Source organism: Orussus abietinus, unplaced genomic scaffold (assembly GCF_000612105.2).
Source record: "Orussus abietinus isolate OABI.00-Male unplaced genomic scaffold, Oabi_2.0 scaffold26, whole genome shotgun sequence".
NCBI lineage: Eukaryota > Metazoa > Arthropoda > Insecta > Hymenoptera > Orussidae > Orussus > Orussus abietinus.
In genome coordinates this window covers 1,128,690-1,149,037 of record NW_019395989.1, presented here as the reverse complement: position 1 = coordinate 1,149,037, position 20,348 = coordinate 1,128,690, and the positions used below count along the sequence as shown (strand labels likewise).

At 53.2% G+C, this 20,348-nt stretch overlaps 2 protein-coding genes across 8 annotated transcripts; one reads left to right on the top strand and one right to left on the bottom strand.

Moving 5' to 3' along the window:
- Positions 1 to 656: 656 nt before the first annotated feature.
- On the top strand, positions 657 to 3,464 carry LOC105703726. The gene is made up of 3 exons (XM_012432321.2): positions 657 to 854; positions 929 to 1,208; positions 1,311 to 3,464. Exons 2-3 carry the CDS (start codon positions 990 to 992, stop codon positions 2,145 to 2,147), a joined length of 1,056 nt encoding a protein of 351 aa, XP_012287744.1. The 5' UTR covers positions 657 to 854; positions 929 to 989; the 3' UTR covers positions 2,148 to 3,464.
- A 6,511-nt stretch (positions 3,465 to 9,975) lies between these two features.
- On the bottom strand, positions 9,976 to 18,448 carry LOC105703780 (transcriptional activator protein Pur-beta). 7 transcript variants are annotated; one of them, XM_012432439.2, is made up of 7 exons: positions 18,066 to 18,448; positions 16,583 to 16,633; positions 12,427 to 12,545; positions 12,223 to 12,325; positions 11,810 to 11,940; positions 10,911 to 11,138; positions 9,976 to 10,840 (listed from the first exon to the last, which is right to left on the bottom strand). In XM_012432439.2, exons 1-7 carry the CDS (start codon positions 18,100 to 18,102, stop codon positions 10,496 to 10,498), a joined length of 1,014 nt encoding a protein of 337 aa, XP_012287862.1. In that variant the 5' UTR covers positions 18,103 to 18,448; the 3' UTR covers positions 9,976 to 10,495. The 7 variants fall into 7 exon arrangements, with proteins under 7 accessions (XP_012287862.1, XP_023289761.1, XP_012287863.1 ...); XM_023433993.1 differs by having other exon boundaries at positions 11,822 to 11,940; XM_012432440.2 differs by lacking the exon at positions 18,066 to 18,448 and adding an exon at positions 17,384 to 17,480.
- Positions 18,449 to 20,348: the final 1,900 nt, after the last annotated feature.

Here is a 20,348-nt window from a genome sequence, read left to right as displayed (position 1 = left end):
CTACGGGACTTACGGGACTCTACGGGACTCTACGGGACTCTACGGGACTCTACGGGACTCTACGGCACTCTATGGGACTCTAAGGGCACTTTACGGGACTCTACGGGACTCTACGGGACTCTACGGGACTCTACGTGACTCTACGGGACACTACGGGACTCTACGGGACTCTACGGGACACAACGGGACTCTACGGGACTCTACGTGACTCTACGGGACTCTACGCGACTCTACGGGCACTCTATCCAGTCTCTCCCAACTCATCACTCGGCAGGATCGTGCGATTGTGGCGGGCCCGAGACAAAGTCCGGCCATCGACCACCAGGGGCGTTGCGCGCGACGAGCGTGATGCGTTCAGGACGGGGCAAACTGCGTTACCCACGTGCGCATTACTGTACTTACCTCGAACGAAAAGGCGACAACGTCGTAAAATGTTTTAGAAACGGTTGAAAATCGAGGAGAAAACTATGTGACCAATTCTAGAGCGCTCGTGGAAATCCGCTCCTTTTTCTGTGATAATAAAGCAATAACTAGAGATAAAGTGGTGAAATATATTCGACAATCCCCAAACGATCGCATCCTGTGCTGCCCTCTGGTTTCGTACGTTAGCTTTCACGGTTTTTTGCCTCCAAGTGCGCGAACCCCTACCAGAAATTCGATGCGCCGCACTTGAGGGTTAAAAACGGTAAAAGCTAACGTACGAGACCAGAGGGCTGCACAAGATACGATCACGGAACCTTGCCCCACCCTGCCCAACCCTACCCGTGAGCTATCTCCAGCAATCTCACAGCTCATCTCTGTGTAAACGCTACTGACCTTAAAACTGATCGGTCAAACGGAATTAGAATAATTTTGTATGAAGTCTTTGTTGTGTTCCTTTTACATACTCCAATTGACATTATTATTATCATAGATTTTTACATTTCAGTTATATCTAGATCTCTTATGTGTCCATAACCTTTGATTTGAAACTGCAGGAATGTAGTAAAATGAATTTCAAAATTCTAAGTATGGTATTATTAACTTGTGAGGACAGTAGGAAAGAAATAGAAGAAACCAATGAATGGAGACGAATGCTGAAGGAGGAAGAATTCTCGCCAACAAGTGAAATTATATTGAAAGCATTGAATAATTCATTGACAGAGTTACTTTGCCAAAAGGTATCGATCGAAGCATATCAGCGATACTCTGTCAGAACTCAAATCATCGTATGTGCTTTTTATTATTGTTTGGATAATTCATACCCTCAAATAACCATGATATGTATTGAAATTCTAATGCTGTATAGAAATAAATTTAACATTTCTTAGGGTGTCGTTCGGGAATGGAGTCAAGGTATTTCTTCTCTTGTACCATTGCGAACATTCCAGGATGGAGGTAAGACATTGAAATTCGTCAATATTGTTTTGGAGAAATATCTGGATAAAGATATTTTGGATGCTGCAACCTCTCCAAGGACCCTCTTGCTTCTGGCTCGTACGATCCATTGTTTGATTCCAAAACTTCCCAATTTAGGGGCATATTTTGAAAAAGTAGTAAACAGACTTATCGCTCTGGAACCTACAGAAGAGGGGGACCATTTTCTATGTTCGATCGTCAATGAAAACCAGTATTTTAAATCGAGTTCATCTACAAATGAGAAAATATATATCTCACAGAGGATAAAACTCATCGAAACACCTCTACTTGAAACTTTCATATCGATATGTTCAAAGTCGTACACAAGTAACAAACACCAGGTTTTGGTCGATGCGGTACGATCCCTCGATAAGCTAGCCCAGATCATGACAAAATTCCCCCTGTTATTTCAAATAGCTTGTAGCTATATGAAGGAAATACTCGAACAACTCAAGTTTAAAGATCTAGTATTGCACATTATTCAATGCGTTATAGAGTTGGTAAGGTCCCACTGCAAAATTAGTTACAAGAATATTCTGGATCTTTATCCAAAGAGTTTGCAAACTTATGTTATATTACTGCAAATAGAGCCAGAGAAACATTCGATCAATTCGAGACGGTACACGCTACACGAGCTGAAGAAGATCTTCCTGAAGAACTCAAACGACGTAATGATTCTTTTATCGCATTATCCATCCTGGCTACGTCATGTAACGGAGCACCTTCGGCAACATGAATTGATTCAGTGAACGATGCGCCGAGAGTCGTTGCGACTTTTCTATTTCTAGAAGACCAACGTACCCGAGATTATATCTTAAATATATTTTGATATCTCTTTGTGACGTTAAAAATAGTAGCACTACAGTTTTGGAGCAAAACAATAGAAACAAGACGCGAGCCGATACCAAAGAGAAACATCTTTATTAAATCGCGCCAAGTGCAGAGCGCGATTTCAATGATTTCCGCAATGGGATACAGTTAATCGAATGAACGCGACGGTGGCTCGCTCGTCGACTTGCGGAAGGAAATGCCGCCGACCTTTGAAGTAACCTTCCCGAAGAATGAGATCTAGGAGAAATTGTTGTTTAAATCGACCGGAGACGACTGATAAAGCGGTAAGGAAAATCGGGCAGGGCCTCGCGCGTCACGGTGACCCGACGATGCCTCGAACGGTAGTTCCGATATGGAAAGGAAGAGTCACTGATTTATTGCATCTCGAAGGAAGCAAAGAGGAGTCACGGGAGATCGCTCGCCCTACGAGAAGCCAGGTGGAAAGCACGTAGAACGGTAGAAAATCTTAGAAAACGAAATGCTCTGTTACCTTGTAAAACTGTTACATTTAACATCGAGGCGATCGATCTAATTTTTCCTTGGATCTCGTTCGTTACCTGTTTCTTTTATATTTCCTCTTAATCTTGCGTATATCTTTTCGTCTTTCGCTCAGTTAGCGTCTCATTCTCTCTCCCTCTCTCTCGCATTCGCTCTTTTTCGACGCGTTATACTTCTGCGATGACGAATTTTTTTTTTTCCTCAAACGGAACAAAGCGCGACAACGATACTTGCTTCGAGATTTCTTTCCGCGTTCTTTTCATTTTCTTTCGTTTAACTATCTAAGTCTCTCTCTATATATATAACACCACTTGTCGCCATTTCCCCTGCCTCTCCGTTATGAACACACACACACACACACACTATTTCTATTATTATCATTTTCGCTTTCTCTCCTCACCTCAGATTCCGGCACAAACCCGTCCCTCCTACCGCTTCGGAAACGACGCGACTACGGACCGCCAATGCTTCAAAGGGATTTCCGCCGCGGAGGACACTGGAGAAATTGCCGCGATTCCAACAATCGCATTAAACGATGTCATCGATAAACGTCGATGTATTTAAGTAAAGGACGTAACGAGAATTTCTTTACAGATTGTCATCTAACACGTAATGGGTGTGCAGGTGTCGTCCGCGCGTTATATTATTATTACAAAGATTAATATGACTCGTAAAGGTAGGCTCGCTGTGTCGACCTTTAAAATTATATCGTAAACGATTGAAAAATAAAACTGACGTGTCCGTGTGTATGTGTGTGCGTGTGTTTCCAATGACCGCAATCCTTCGTTCATCGTGGCGTAAACGTTGACTTGGGAATAACATTAAATAATCGGTTAACTATATCCTCAACGCGACAATATATTAACGATATAAAGGATAGAATAAACAATGGCAGGGTATTAAAAAAAAGCGTTTAACAATTTGTCTAGTGTCCTCCTTATGAGCTACCGTCGATATTTGACGAGTCGAGCGCGAGAGAGCGCAAAATTGCTGGCAAACCTTAAATGACGTCACTCTTAAAAGAAATAAGTGCAAGACATCGCGCAACCTCGCGTGCTCGTTAAACGATCGCTAACCCTTTCAGGCCATAGGTGACGAGAAACGATGGAAAATCTCTCCAAATTGCTGAAACTGTGGAAAAAGAACTCTCCTTTTCCTTGTACGAATCATTTGAGATCTGAACCGCACGGAGGACCGAAAGGGTTGAAGGATTCGTTTTACATTTGAAAACCATGCCGTACTTACATCCGAACGACGCAATCGTTTTCTCGGGGCAGGCGCGGATTCGATATCGAAAATCTTCTGCAACGATTCTCTACCCTTCGCTTTTTCTTCGTCGAGACCTTTGCGTCCATAACCGGAACTCTAGTCTCGATCGAGATACAACGATCCGCCATTCCCTATCGGTCGAACGAGTTCGAAAATGGCGACGGGTCGCGTCTCCGATACCGTTGCCTCTTTTCCTCTCGAGCCTAACCCCGAAACGTACGCCGTTGGACCGTGCGACATGGAGAGATTTCACGTTGACAAATTTTACATCGATATAGTCGAACGCAAATTCCGCATTTGAATAAAACGTGAACGTTCCCCGGAAACCTGCTGCGTGGTCGGTCCAACGAAACGGGACTGCTGGCGAATAATAATAATAATAATAACGATAATAATAGTTATAATAACCGTAACGTAGAAGTAATAGTAGTAGAAATTGCAACAGCGACGACAACAGCAGCAGCGGTAGCAGCAGCAGCAGCAGCAGCGGTATCGGCAGCAGCAATAATAGTAATAGTAGTAGTAATGATAATAATGATGATAATGATAATAATCGCAGCGGCAATAACGGCGCGAGCCAAACTACCGGTGCAAGGATCTCCACGAAAATGGGTCGTCTTTCCCTCCTTCTTTCGGCATTTCCCCCGACTCTCGCGAAACGCGTGCTCGTGCAAGGCACGGCTACGGATGGATTCGACGGAGGACCGGCCAACGAAACACCCGAGCGTTCCCCTTCGGACACCGTAACTGATAACTCGAGGGACCACCAGTGGTCATAGAGACGGGGTCGAACCGCGTCGTCGTGCATGCGCACGAGGATGTCCGTCGATTTTGTACGGTGTGGTGTACGAACGCGACGATTAAATCGTTACTTCGATAGTGCTTTCTTTTGCTAGACACGATTCAACATATAGAAAGTTTATCGTTATTATTTAATAATTATTAATAATAATTTATAATTATTATCTTAAAGCTGTCTAAGGACTCGCTGCGTGGCAGGAGCGCGCGCGCGCGCGCGCGTGTGTGTGTGTGTGTGTGGTCCGTGGCTATCCGGTATTTCACAGGATGTGTCGATAGCTACTATGCTCTCTCGCTCGCGTTCCCGCGAAATCCGCCGCGTTCTGCTTCGCCGAGTTCGCTTCATTTTTACGCCCAATTTCTTATTTAATCCTATGTTTGAAATTTTTTCCCTTGCCACTGGCGTCGCACCAAGTGGACGGTGGTCTTCCAAGGTGGGCGAGAATAATGCGGAAAAATCGCATCTCGTGGCGCACGAGTAATTCGGCGTTGCTGACGTACGGCGGAAATAATTGCAAACGATAACGCGCGTACGACGTTCGGAATTGGCCGATGTTAACGCGGATCTTCGTCGGATCTACCGCAACGGTTATTTGGCCATTCCTCCCTCGCGTAGCAGGAAACGATGTCGATACATCGATCGATCGCGCGTCTTTGCGAGTGCACGTCCGTGTATACAACACCGTGTGTACACCTTAAATATCTACTACTTCATGATTCTTTGTCAATTTTAATTTGTATAGATCACAATGTCAGACCACCCACGCCAACGAACGATTCTCATTTCTTCACATTCCCTATCGAAAACGTTCTCTCTCTCTCTCTCTCTCTCCCTCCCTTGTCACCCTCTCGCCCGCAACTTTCGTTCGAATGACCCGAAATTACCTACGCGCGGTCGAATTCACGTTTTCCCTTCGTTCCGATTTCAAACATCCCAGCGAGATTGTACCGTGCACTACCTTCGACGTGGCGTCGTTGGAAATAAACGAGTCACGCCCTGGCCGTCTACGTATGCGTTACGCGAGGAGATCAGGCGGTAACGAAGGGTTGTTGTACCATGCGACGAATTATACAAATGAATAATTTCAAGGAAAACATCTCAAACGTTTAGAAACGTGCGATTAAGATGCTCTAGAAATTTCCCGTCGTTTCGTCGACGGAACGATCAAGAGCTTTTTAACCGGGCGACGGATCGTTCAACGAAACGAGATCTCGTCCAGAAAATCATTTTCTCGAACGAAAAAATAAAAAACGACAAGCGTTAACGAATAATTTCTTTCAAACGTAATTAATGGGTCTAACTCGTACATATAGACGATGGAGTAATTAAAAATATTGTCGGGCTATCTAGAAATAGACGTCGGATGTACGAAACGTCCAACTTAACCGTTTCAACGCCGTGCTCGCCGCATGTCCTGTTCGCTCAAGAACCGACCGTACAATTTGACACATTACCGACGGAACCCCACCGAGTCTACGGAATTCACGGGAACGAATCCCCGATGGACATTCGAGGGAGTCGAAAGAGGCGGCGTCGTCAAAGTGTCGATTTCTAACAATTTTCATTAACCGCGTTCGGATCAAGGCTTGGACTTCCGAATTACAGGATAAACACATTCATTGAGAAAAGGTCATATTTAATATCTCCATTCTGCTCGACGAACATAATTACGTGTTTCTCTTATACCTGCATAGCCACCCCTTTAAGCATCCCCGTCAAACGGTCTTCCAACCGAGCGTTAAATCGACCTAAAACCAGCAAATGGCGACAGATGCGGAATTCCTGTTAAAAAAGCTCGCGCAAAACCTCCTTTACCCAGTGTTTCCTCCTTCGCAAAAATTTCAACTAAGCGATAACCATTGCCAAAAAAAAAAAAAACAAACCGCGACCTTAAACCAATACACAACGAACAAACAAATCCCTAATCTATACTTATACAGCCTCCGAGATATCCATCGGGCCCTCCAACTATTTCGGCGATTTTACTCACCGAGCTAAGATATATACGAGTATGAATATATCTTAAATACATATAAATGCACGTAGCGTTTACAAAGACCCCTCCCGACAGGTTGCGCAAACATTTTTAACAGTTTCGCTCCCTCGCGTGTACGCAACACGCATTACGTATCAAGAACGTGGTCGGTTCTCGTAGCTTCTCGTCCTAAGAAAGAAGCGAGGCTCATTCCGGAATCCGCACGGATCGCTCCCTCCCACGCTCTCTCGCGTTCTACCGTTGACTCATTCTACGTGACCCAAGCTGCATTCAGACCAGCCGAAAGTCGTTGGATTTGGACGAAAAGAACAAGAGTACCGAGAAATTACGACCGGGACCAAAGATTTCAACGTAACGTTGAGGGGCGCCGTCTGGATATTATCTACAATTTAAAGCGGGATACGAACGCTAGGCGTCAACGCTCATATATATATATATATATATGTTTGTTTTTTCAATTTTCTTATATTATATAGAAATTTGTCCCCTCGAGAAACGCGTCCCGCGAGCGAAGAACTGGTCGACACGCGCGCGTCATCCACGATCGGTTATATTTTATACCGCTCGACTTTCTCCCTGACGCTATTTTTTTCTCTATCTATTCTTCCTTTACTGTTTTTTTCTCTACTCCCCCTGGCCCTTCCTCCTCGTTTACCGAATGATTCCTGACTTTGCATCGGCGCGAAATGACGAGGCGTCGTTTGTCGCTTCGAGCGGGAAGGCTCGTCGGAAGGGCTGGGAGTTCTCGACTCAGGAATTTGCGAAAGTACTCGTCATTTTAAAGGTGGCCGGACGAAAACGGTCGCGATCCTTCGAGGAGCCGATCCGTGGGAGGAGGCGAGCCGTTCGCGGGCCGTCCTCGGGCGACGATCTCGAGTCCGTCCCGTAATCGGTCGACGATAATCGGCACGGCGTTGCAAAATGAAAGCATAACAAGGACTTCCTCCTTTCCTCTCTCCCCCACTCTCGTTGCTCGTCCGTTGTTTCGTCTCCGGGGTCAGGCCCCTGCGTACCTCGCCCGCGACATGCTACTCGAACCTGGACTTCTGTCTTAACCGTCACCGCGAATACCCCTCGAGCCACGGTCGAGAGACGCGACGTCCCTTGGTCTCCTGGCCCTGGCGCGCGAGGCTCGATTCTCCCGTTCCAAGTCGTTCGTCATTTCGTCTATCCCTTTCCGTACCCGCGGAGATCGGGGCCCAGGCGACTGTCGGGGTCGCTCTCGAGGGGGACTTCGACGGCCGTCTGGGCTCGCGGGCATTGGCATTTCGTTACAATTATACAGTTATATAGATTCTATATAAATACCTAATATGCATTCGTATAATACATACCTAATATGCAATTGTGTTAGAAGTCGGTCATCGCTTGGGACGTAACGCAATTTAGGTACGCGCTCACACCGTTTCGCGCCGCGTCAAATCGTAAGTGGGAGTTGGACTCGTTTTTTACGTCCAGGCAGTTATACGTCTCTCTCTCGTTTTTCATGCGCACCGATTCGCTCGCTGTCCTCGTTCGGCTTCCCCCGCGAAAAATGATCCCTATCTAATCGTGCCGTTTGATGGCGCGCTTCTCCTCGTCCTATCGTCTCGATCGTTCCCATTCGTTCCGCCGAAAGGAACCCTCCGGTGAAACGCGGCAAAAAAAAGAAAATATGCAATACCTGCAATACTTCCAGCGACCGTTGACCAGGTATGTCGGTAATATTGACGCTTTGAAAAAAAACAAAAAGAACCATCACTGTCGGTGTCGCGTCCTCCTCCCGCCGTCTCGCACGGACGCACTCCCATCCGCCCTCTGTCGCTCGGTCTTGCCGACTGGCTCGGTGTTCTCGTCGGTGGTCGGACGCGGGCTCGGAGGGGCGAGCACGCCCGCGCATCGCCATCCACGGCCGCACGATTCGGTCGAACGAAACGTAACATAATTAACGTTATATACTATACATATTATATAGATTCGTATCCGGCTAGCGATCTCTTCCTCCTAGGGTTTATATATTATTTTTTTTTGTTTCGTTATTATTTTAATAGAGACGCGTGTGTCGTTCGGTTCGTTTAAACGAGCGCATGGTATCCCTACACCGGGCCGAATGGCAGATCGCGAGGAAACGCGACGCCTCCCACCTCGGCTTCCACGATTCCTCGCTTCTCCTTCCGAGGCTCTGATATGGAAAGCTACGTCCCTCCGTTATTTCGGAGCCGTTCGTTCCCTTCGATGTTACGTCTGCACGGCGACCCGAGTTCCCTCCTCTTCTTCCAGTCCGACGTCCGTTTTTCGGCACTTTCGACGCACTCTCGACGCACTCTCGACGCACTTTCGACGCACTTTCGACGCACTTGCGACGCACTTTCGGGTTTTCTAATACGCGAGCACCGATCTCACCTTGCGATTCGCCCATCCGGGCACTATGTCGCTTCGACTTGCACTCTTGCGCAATTTACTTTCAGCCCCTCCGCTCACCTCTTCTCTCGCGTCCATTGTGCATCTTCGATTCCGAACTCTGTCTTCGTTTCCATAAGGAACCGACCTTCTTCTCGTTGCGTTTATTCTCGCCGATCTCCCAGAACGCGTTACCGCCCGCTCCCAAAGGGCGTCTTCGCGAGAACCAACATCGAGGTCGTGCTACCTTTTTCTGGACGTTTCTCTCCTCCTCCCTGTCGAAAGGTCCGCCATCTTGGCAATCTGTCGTTATCGATTTAGTCGGAACTTTCCCCCGACTTTTAACGCGTGAAAACGCAATATCGGCTTTGATCGTAATGGAAATATCCTGTCTCGCGCTGCGGGTTTGATTCGAAAATCTCACGATTCGCCAGGAATCGAGGAGCCGGACGCGAACGCGAACGCCCGGTCGAAGAAAATCGGGGAAGAGAAACGGGGCAAAGGTGGCGATCCTTCCCTCGAGGAATAGGAAACGCTTTCCGATAACGGACTGACGGAGTGAAAATATTGCGGGGGTAGTTTCGGCACGGAATCCTCTTGGCTGGTGCAGCGCGCGCGACGCCCTCGCGTGGTCGCGTCGAACGACGACGGCGTCCGACCACGTACCGCGCTCGCACGTAGGTACGAACGCCCCCGAGCGTCGGATTTCTCGCATCGCTCCGGCGAATACACGCGTCCGAATATCCTATCTCCCTTTCTCCCCCCCTTTAATCCCCCATCCCTCCCTCCCTNATAATATACATATATCTATATACCCCGGGAAGTGAACGGTGGTACTTCGAACGTTAGTCGGTGTGGAAACTCGCTACATTCGTCTATTCGACGTCGGTCGAAGCTCGCGGCCATCCCTCCTCGTGGGTCGACCCGAACGATACATGCATACATACCCCGATATGTATATATACGTATAAATATATACACACTCACGGATACATCGGTACGTCGAAACGCAAATGTGCAGACATGCGAGCATCCGCGTATATGCATCTATCGTCCTCGGTCGGGCCCCGGTCGGGCTCCGGTCGGGCTCCGGTCGGGCTCCGGTCGGGCTCCGGTCGGGCTCCGGTCGGGCCCGAGGACGGGCGCGAGGCCTCGGCGGGCCCCGGGCCCGATCAGCTGCCGGCCCGACGAGGCCTCCGGTGGCCCCGTCGATGGAGACGGCGACGGCGATGGCATAGACTCCGACGAGTTCCTTTAGTTCGCTTAACGACTTGAAAACGAGTTACGGTTAGAATTCCAATGTTCGAGTTAAGTTAAAGCCTTTTTCACTTGATTAGAGGAGAGTCTAGGTTCGGGTTGGGGTTAGGCTGCTGCGAGGTCGAGGACGGCGACGGTACCTGCGCCACCACCGAGCCCTTCCCGTCGGCGAGGACGCCGCCCGGCTGGCCGGCGCCGCTCCCGCTCCCGCTGCCGCTCCCACTCCCGCTCCCCATCCCGCTCCCGATTCCGCTCCCGATTCCGCTCCCGATTCCGCTCCCGATTCCGCTCCCGATCCCGACCCCGCCGGCACCGCCCTCCTTCATCTTGTCGCAGTAGTCCGCGAAGATGTCGCGGAACCGCGCCCAGGACTTCTCCGGCACGGTGATGGCCGTCCTGAAGTTCGTCTTCACCTGAAACGGCGACGAGCGGTCGTCAGTTACCGAGCGCGTCCCGCGGGACCCGGGCAGCCCCGGCACCTACCTCCGAAATTCTCATGTAGATGCCGCGGTTGTTCTGCCCGATGTCGAAGTAGAAGTTCTTGTTGTCGACTCGCATGTAGCGCCCTTCGGGTAGGTCGCCCTTGAAGCCGCCATCGTCGGTGCCGAACTCTTCGAGGAGGTCGGTCAGGGCGTCGCGGAACTCGATCATGCCCTGGGCCGGTATCGCGATCTGCGATCTGGGCCCTCCTCGGGTTATCGTTTGCGAGACCTGGAAACGTACAACGGGTCCGCGTCACCTCTCTCACTCTCTCTCCTCCGCACCGCCATCCGCGACATGTTACGTCCCCGAGCGAAAAGCTACTTTTTAACCGGTCGTACTATCCGCTGCGAGAACATTTCTAAGCATGAAAATCTGAGGAGAGCCGAACGAGAGGACTCGCGAAAGTGACGCGGATCGGCCTCAAACTCGACAACTTATGATTCATTCGCGGGGCTTACAGGCTAGAAAAACGCGTCACCCCCGTCGGACCGACGCGGGTGTTCCTTATCTCGAATGAATCTCCAGTCCATTCATGCGACTACGGTTTCTTCGGTGACTCACGCTTCCGGGACACCGTTCGATCGCTGCTCGTTGCCGTTTCTAGTCGTGGCTTACGAATGACAACTATTAATATCTATAAATCGGCATCGGAACGCCCCTGGACTTTCTCAACGAATGGTCGGTGCTCCACGGTTTTCGCGCATGCCTTGACCTAAGAAAATGACGAGGTCCTTCGTTTTTCTTCTTTTCCCCGAGGCACCGGAAATCTTGCACGAAATGCCGGCTGCGGTCTCGCGTTCTCGGCTTTTGCCGTTTCGATAGCGGATACATCTAATCCTCTCTTCTACGTAATACATCTACCATAGAAAAAGTGGTATACTTGAATGGTCGGTACATACAGGGTGACTCACCCGCAGGAAACGCCCACGAGAATTTTCCTTGAGGTCCAGATAGTACCGCCTGTTGTCCTTCATCATCATTTCCGACTTCAGTTTCCCATCGTCCGGCACGTTGTCAGGATTGGGGGGACCTGTTGACGATCGACGTTTAAACGACGGCCCAATTTGACCCGATCGTCACGGCGAGATTACTCGACAACGTATTCTAAATGGTCGCTGGGCTTTTTAAGATCTTTTTGCAACACTGTACCAACGGTAACTACATTCGACGAACGAGTTCCCTCGGACCCTTGCCCCTTTGACATCGAATTTATACTCTGTGGATATTTGGCAAACTTTACGCGCGAACTTAGCGCAACGCAATTTCTTCTTCGGATGTTCTAGATCCGATAGAAACAAGGAGGGTCACCAACCTAAAGATGCGTAGAAATCGCTGAACGTCGAGAGATGGCCCCGAAACTCTGATGCCGTGCTAAGCGCCAGAAAAATTTGACTCCTCCTGCCGTCCGCTCCGATCTGTTCAAGTTAAATCTCGATTGAAAACGGCAATGAGCTAGGGATTTTCACCGTGCTAGCCGAAGATGCACGAGTCGCGTTAAATTTAACCGAGCGCTTACCTCGGCGACTTTGATGAATCTCCCGCGTCTGTTTTGTTTGACGTCAAGGTAGAATCTCTTGCTCTGTATCTGTAGCATCTTCGTCGCTAGCTCCTGCTCGCTCTGCTGACCCTGCTGACCTGCAAGTCAAAGAGAAATGATCGCTTCGTTCTTTCGGTTCCATTGACGAAACGCCCGTCGGGTCCGACGTAACGTCTACGTCCTCGTTCTTGAGCCAAAGTTCTCCGGATGAGATAAATTCCTCTCGAGAGGAGTCCATCCCCGCTACGGGTTAACCATGATTTCGACCGACTTAATCTTGAAAATGGGAAAACTAATTGAAACCAGGCGCATCTGCGATTCGCCCAGGCGTCGCCATCGCGTTCGTGTAAGACACGGGACGGGACGGTTTCTGGCTCGGACGATCTCGGGTCGCCAAGACTCGGGCAAGGTTGCCGACCCTTTTTGGGGTAGGACAGGGACAACTCTCGGCGGTCCTCGGCCACCCTCGGCCACCCTCGGCCACCCTCGGCCACCCTCGGCCGCCCCTCGTTGCGATCAATAACAGCTGCACCGGGGTCGACGACCCCTCCGAACCCCGCTACCACCCACCGGGTCCCGACCTAGGCCAACGTCTTTCCTCCCTTGGTCCCCGACGCGAGACGATCCGCTCCTCCTCGCTCTTTTTCTGCGAACGACTCGTCCCTTTCCGACTAACGAGGGCCCGATAGAAAAGCGACGTTTCTTCCGTCTCTTTCCTAACGCCGCGGTCCGTCGACAGGGCAAACGGCATTCGATCGGCGGGGGCTCCTCCCTCGATTCCTGCGGGAGTCGAGGGAATCTCCCGGTGGCGGTCGCGTCTCGGAAACGACGGAGACGCAAGCGTAATGCCGCAAAGAACGAGCCAAATCGAGATCGATGCCTCAAAGAGACCGGAAGGCACGCAAGGGGGACTCCGGAAATAACGTTACGTACTGGACTGTTGCAGGCTGCCGGGAATGGGCACGGGGCTAAGGTCGCCCTGAAAGATCCTGCTCCTGAACATCCTGTCGATGCCGCGATAGTCCGTGTATCCGTACATTCTCCTCCTCCACCGGCAACTCTCCGCCTACTCGCTCTCGAGAATCCCCGCCACTCGCCGGGAAACGTTAGATTCCTCCCCGAGGGGGGTCGCGCCCCTTCCGGTCGCCTCCTCTCCCAGGTGGACCTCGTTCCGGCCAGTTCCCCAGGTGACCGTCCGCCTCGGTGACCCGGCCCATCCGAAGCCGGACGCGAGCTCATCGACCCCGGGCCCCGCTCGGCGACTCCGCCGACCGTTCGGCTCCGTCGACCGGACCCTTCCTCCGAGTGCCTCCCCGGGCGAACATCTCCCGGGACTCCCGGGACTCCCGGAACCGGGGCGAGTCTAGAGCCTGCAAACTACTGGAGCGGCCGTTGCCGCGGTCACGAAGCCGGAGCGCAAAGGGGTCCTCCGTTTCGCGTCGCTCGAGACTCCTCACACTGGATGTCCCCTTCGGGTGGTTCCCTCGACCCCGCTTGGACGCATCGCATTCCGGAACTCGAGTTCCCCGACCGACGGTCCCTCCCGCCCCGTCTTTCGGCGATCTCCTATGTCTCTTCCTCGAGATCCTCTCCTTGCGTGCCGCGTCGGCTCTCGACCTCTCCACTTTACCGGCCGGCTTCGCTCCCCGAAGCTCTCCTCTTCCTCGACTCCGCCTTCTTCGGACCTTTCGGTCTTCCCATTCTTCCCCTTCACGGAATCTACCTTCCCTTCGTCGTGGCCTTAACTCTTCCCGTCGAAGTAGACCGCGGAGCGGTCGACTCGTCTTCGCCCTTGCGCGGCATCTCGGACTTTATCACAAAGATCTACGGTACCGCGATCGCGCCGACGGCGACGACGCCCGACGCGTCGCCCGCCGGAAAACCGCTCCTCCGCCCCGACTGAGAAGCACATCGATCTCCGGTGCACCGGAGGACGAGCGGACCGCGACCTACCTCAATGCGAACTGCATTCTCGCCCTTCTCCGTGGACGCTCTAGCCTCGACGAGGGTTGCCGACCGCGGCCGAGCTCGACCGAGCGCGCCCGAGCGTCGGCGGACAGGGCCGAAGGCGGTCGCCTGCGACCCGACCGGCCCACGATGCGCCCATGCCGGGCTCCGCAGAGGAGAGATTTCGAATCCAAAGCGAAGAGTACCCCTGCAACGGGAAGTTTTCGGCTTTTCTCGAATCCGGCCCAGGGAAATTAAAACGGAACTTTTGCGAGACCCGGGACTCCGGAGAAGCAGCGACCGGGCGAGAAGCACGGTTGGGTATGTAAAATACCTTAGGGAATTTACGTAGTTTTTTACGGTACTTGGATTTTACGGATGAAAAAACCTCGAACGACGCGTCATCGCACAACCCTGGCGAAAAGGACGCGCGAGAGGATCGTCGCTATTTTACCGACGTACCGACAGTCGATAGAGCGGACAAAACGACGGTCCCCTGGTATCTCCGCGACAAGGGCGCGTAGGCGCGAGAGAGCCTCCGCGTCGACTCCGGAGACACGTGGACCGGTCCCGAGCCCAGAGCGCGCCGCTACGTCTCTCCCCGGATGCGCGAGGAATTTCTCGAGGGCTACCTTCTGGATGCCAGTACTGGATCTTGCCCATGGTGTCGCCCCATCCGTTGGTCGCCGCTTTCGACTCGGCGGCCGTCTTCGGGTCGTTTTCTCGCAGCTCCCCCATGCTCCTCCGTCGGCTCCTCCACCGGCTCCTACTCGCGGGTTCGCTCGATACCCGAAACTCCGAACTCTGTGGAAAGTCGCCTTTTATCGTCTCCACGGATCCGCCCGGGCCGGGACGACGTCTCCTCGACTAACGGTAACTCGTGCCGCGTCGAATCGAAAACGACCGTGGAGACGTTTCATCGCCCGATCGTCTTCTTCGAGAAACGGGCTTTACGATCGCGACCATTCCCCCGCGCCAACCCTACGGAAGGAGATCTTGGTCGCGGGCGTTCTCGACTCGAGGTTCTCCTTTCCGACGATCCCAAAGACTCGGATTCGCGAGCACGAAAAACCACCCTCCTATGGCGCCAGCGTCCCGGAAAAGGGGAGGAGAAAGGCCCGCTTACGTTACGTCTACGGGTCGGTCGGCGCTCCTCCGTCTCTCTCTTTCTTCTCTCGGACCGAGTCGGCCGCGGTCGCGAACGAGACGGGTGCACGCACCTCCGGGCGGCGCGGCCCGCGTTACCTCCGCGGCAGACTGACCGAGCGGAGCCGGCCGGCTGTACCGGGGACCGACGCCCGAGTATAGCCCTCGCCGCGCGCCTCCCTCTCGCTCGCCGCTTCTCTCTCCATCCCGTCTCCGACCCCGAGGTCCTCTCCTCCGCGAGAAGCGAAATCGTAGCGGTGACGTGCCGCCGCCGCCGCCGCGGTCATTCATGGAGCCCGCCGTCATGCCGCAGGAATGCGCACATCACGGCGAGCCGGAGGCCGGCCAATGAGGACGACCGCTCTCCGTCCGCCAACCCCGGCACCACGTGACGGGACCCTACCGCGCCGGTGACGTCACGGCCAGCTGACTGCGCGCCGCCGAGGGCGCCCTCTGCTCGAGAGCCGAGGCGGCGCACCTATCGCGCTCCGCGGGCCGCGGGTTCGCGAGTTTCCGTGCTCTTTCGCCTTTTGCGACCGAGGATGATGTCCGAGCGAGTCGGTTCTGTACCTCTCGCTTTTTACAAATACCCCTCAGGCTGAAGGAAAATTACGCCGAGTTATCTTGGAGCGCTTCCTCGTTGTCGAGTGCAAGTAGTTTTGTAGGTTAGGTACCGTCCACCTGGAGTCGATATGGAAAGGCTTTCGTGGACTTCTGTACTTTCCTCTTGATCTTTGCGCGGGAGGAGTTATTGACGGGTCTTGAGACCGTTCCATTAGTTCTTCCGTGCCGAAAGACCGACCGAGTGGAGCACGTTGGAGTACATAATTGCTCGATCGAGCGTTCCGATAACGAACATTCGAGGAAAGATTAACTACACGATATGTGACAAGAGAATTTAACCACGCGTTTCCTGCCTAAAACGTAGCGTTTTGGATTTAGGAATACCTTGAGAACATTGGCTCGTACCTCTACATAACACTGTATTCGAGTATCGTTGAAAGAAATATTATTTGAAAGGGTTTTGACGTCATGTACTCACCGGAGTCAAAATCAGCTCCCCCAGTCTCCATGCCGCCAGGGTTTCCATACTCTGAAAAAATGATTACGAAAATTAGACCAAATGTTCGGGAAAGACCATTACTTATGCGTATCCGCAGAACGTGCAATATATTTTTAAACCATGCCACGTCGAGGAATCCCTAGTTTTTTTTATCTCAATTGGAATTTATCGAAAAGGATTGCCCAAAAATTGTGGAAAATTTTTTATATGAAGCAAGTACGAGACATCGGGGAAAGTACTGCCTATGCATTGTATTAAAAACACGACATATGCCCAAAATGAATTACATCCCTTCGTTGCCGGGCAAGGACCCGTTCTTTCGATAGTAAAAATCCTTCCCCCTTCCCTTGACTGGACGAATCTTTGCACACGTTGGACTCTAGGGATCCCTCTAAAATAAGACGGTTTGGATCTCCACGTTCCCCCGAGCCGTGGTTCTGCGCTTGGGCCTCGCGGACCACCTCTCTGGAGAATCCATACGTGCATTAGTGTCAAAGTAAATTTTTCAATTTCTACGTTTTCTATGACGGACCCTTGAAATACTCCCAGTACATTTATATTTGGATCTCTAAGAATTCCTAAGGATCATTCGATGGGCAGGTTCGTTCCATTCGGAGCCAACCCGATACCCTGCTTCGACGGAGATCCAGAAATTCTTGGACATCATCCCACAAGGAACCAATCACCGAGCAAAAACACTCCGGAGCACCGATCCTCGATCCCGCGGAACGAGTCGCGTGTCCCTCGATCGGAAAATAAGACCTCGCCCGACACGTTTACCGAGTTGCCAGACTCCGCACTCCATCTATCCGCGTGGTTGCGTCCGGGCCTCGTGCGCCACCTCCCCGGGGTAGAAGCGTTGCACGCGTGCCGGATGGACCTCCCGATTCTTACATCACTGACGGTTCCGCATCTCTAACTCGGCGCGGCGCCGCGGTCCGCGGAGAGCGCCACCGAAGCCGCGCGATCGCCCGACGAGGTTAGAAACGTGTCGGCGCTCGCTACGACTCCCCGCGGCCACCGGGCCGGCCTGGGCGGCCGAAAAAACCGGCCGCATTCGAAAACCCCACCTCCGGGGCGCCCCCCTCAAAGAAGAAAAGCGAAAAACTCGAACGAGATCCGGCGGCGCGGGTCGCGAGTCCGCGCGGCGGGGGGGTCGCCTTGGCCGACACGAGAGGTGGCGGCCATCTTGAAAGCTGGCCCGTCGAAAAGCAGGGAATCTCTCGCGACGTCTGACAGAAGCCCATCGGGGCCTCCGGGCGGCGACCTTCCCCGCGGTCGCGCGGTCCGGGAGCCGCCGGGAGCCCGCCGGGAGCCCGCCGGGCCCCGGAGACGTTCCCTGATTCCGCGGCCGCCACGGCGCCGTCGCGCCAACGCGCGAACATGTCGCTCGTCTCCGGGCGCGAGGAGGGACGGCGGCCGCGCGGACGCGCGGCGCCCGGAGACTCGGGCCGGTTCTTACTTTGCGGCTGGTCGTCCAGGCTCTCCCGGTCGGACATGGCTCCGCTCAGGGGCTCCTCGCGGGCTCGTCGCGCACCGATCCGGCCACTGCACCGCGCCGACGTGGGGGACGAGCCTTGACTCCGGGCCCGACCCTGCCAGGCGACCGACGAGTCGCAAGCGCACCCGCTCGGACGCCGATCGCGAAATTTTCACTCCACACTCGCGGCCGGGATCGCCGACCGTCCACGGGGCACCAGTCGTCTCACCACCGCTCCTGCCGCTCCACCGCGCGCGCTGGCTACCTCGCTACCGGAGGGTGCCGGAGGGACACGCTGCCTGCCTGCCTGCCTGCCTGGGCTCGACCGACTCGACTCGGGCCGAAACTCGCCGCCGTCGCCGCCGCCACCGCCGTTCGCTCGCTCCCTCGCACGCGTTCGTTCTCGCCTTCGCTCGGCTCGCTCGGACCCGTCGCGCCCGTGGCTCGGCTCAGCGCAGCTCAGCGGAACGCCGCCAGCGCCGCCGCCCCGAGGGCGGCCGTCCCGCGAATTTCGTCCATGCTGCCGCGGCTTGCCACGCCCGCCCAGAGATGGCGCCTACTCGGTCTTTTCGACTCGGGCTCCGTTTGCGGTTGGAGTTCATCCAGTGGCGTCCAGCACGGCCGCAGAGATGAGTTGGGAGATTGCTCACGGGCAGGGTCGCGCGATCGCATCGTGTGCTGCCCTCTGGTTTCGTACGTTAGCTTTCACCGTTTTGCCCGTGAGCAATCTCCCAACTCATCTTTGACGGCTGCAGACGGCTGTTTCAACCCGTTTCGAGTCCCCGCGGGCCGCGGAAGCGATTCGTTTCTTATGACGGGTCGTTCTCTAGGGTCGGTTCGGCCGAGGATGACTACCCGACGGAACGGTCGTCTTGGAATAAGATTGGTTAATTATTTCCCGGAAATACGTTGCTCGTTCGGTGCATCGCTCGCGATCGCGGCTCCCCGCGCCCCCGCTCCCACTCTCTCCTTCTCGCCGAGCCGTCCGTGCGCTTCTTCGATCGTCGTCGTTCCTTTCCCCTCAATTGTCTTTAAGTAGTCGATGGAACATGTTAGCCACGCGCGCAAACGGACCCTCCCGATACGCCATGGCCTCTGGAAAGTGGGTTACCTCGTCGTCCTCGCCGATCGAATCCAATCGAATCGGCAGTGTCCGTTTTAGTCGGCGACGCGCGAAGGAGTCCCGATTAATCCCGACCAAAGGGAAAAGCGCTAGTTCAAGGGCCATGGGCTTCGGTTCCGATCTCGACCGCGCCAAAGCGCCGTAGTCAGGATTGGGTTAGTAAAATACCCTAAGTAGTTAACGAAGAATTTATAGTAAATTCCTGGGTATTTTACTTAACAAATTTCATACGTGACGTAAATTACATGAATGCTCCATGGAACTTTAGGTTTCCCGATATGTAAGATGTTTCTTCACAAGTGGCGTATACATCGACCACGTTAAAAAAGGGAGGTTACAGCTTTCCCTCGAGTATTCGACTCGTCGCTGTGCAACCCTGACCGTCGTCGGGGGTCGTTGGCCCGCCCGGGCACCGATCCCGAAGAAGGGCGCGCGCGTCCTTATCGGGGCCCTTCGATCGACTCGAGAAAAGTAATTACGCGCACGAGAAAAGACCCAGCGAAGCGCGGCGCATTTTCTAGGTCAAAACGCGTGGAATCGACTGGGTGCGAAGATCCCGCGGAAAGGCGAGTTCACGGAACCGTGCAAGAAGGAGAGCAACGAACCGCGCGGGCTTTTCGAACGGAACGGATCGAGGCGGCGGTTCGGCCCTCTTCCGGACACCTCCGGACACCTCCGGACACCTCCGGACTCGACCCCCAGGACCCGAATGGATCTCTGGATTTAGACGACTACTTGGCGCGCTCCTCCATTCATCGAGTGGCGGCTTCCCCCTAGCCGAACTGGGTAGGTATGATATGTCACGTAATAGACGTGCTTTTCTCCGCGAGCACAAAGTACGTTACCCCCTTTCACTTTTTAACAGAAAATTATAAATTCAGGCATCAATTTGATATTAAACGGGGTTCGGTCGAAAGAATTTTGAACGCAAGCGTCGAATGTACCGTTCCATACAAATATTTACGCGTTTACGCGTGTACTAAAAGGCGCTTATAATCTAGCAGATGCCGTATACCGTCCGTCCGCGGCACTCCTCACATCGGAAACTGCTTGGTTTTACGTAATATACGCGAAGAGCCTCGAAGACCGAGAAATTACCCCACCGTGTTCCCGAGTCGGTCCCGATCGCGGGTCGAGGGTAT

Bases quoted from the DNA above. Each gene is read 5' to 3' on its own strand.
- LOC105703780 (XM_012432436.2), bottom strand. From the start codon at position 15,132: ATGGGGGAGCTGCGAGAAAACGACCCGAAGACGGCCGCCGAGTCGAAA. The intron at 12,326-12,426 runs GTAAGCGCTCGG...TAACTTGAACAG, and splicing joins GATTCATCAAAGTCGCCGAG to ATCGGAGCGGACGGCAGGAG. The intron at 11,941-12,222 runs GTTGGTGACCCT...GATCGTCAACAG, and splicing joins CGATTTCTACGCATCTTTAG to GTCCCCCCAATCCTGACAAC.
- LOC105703726 (XM_012432321.2), top strand. From the start codon at position 990: ATGAATTTCAAAATTCTAAGTATGGTATTATTAACTTGTGAGGACAGT. The intron at 1,209-1,310 runs GTATGTGCTTTT...AACATTTCTTAG, and splicing joins CTGTCAGAACTCAAATCATC to GGTGTCGTTCGGGAATGGAG.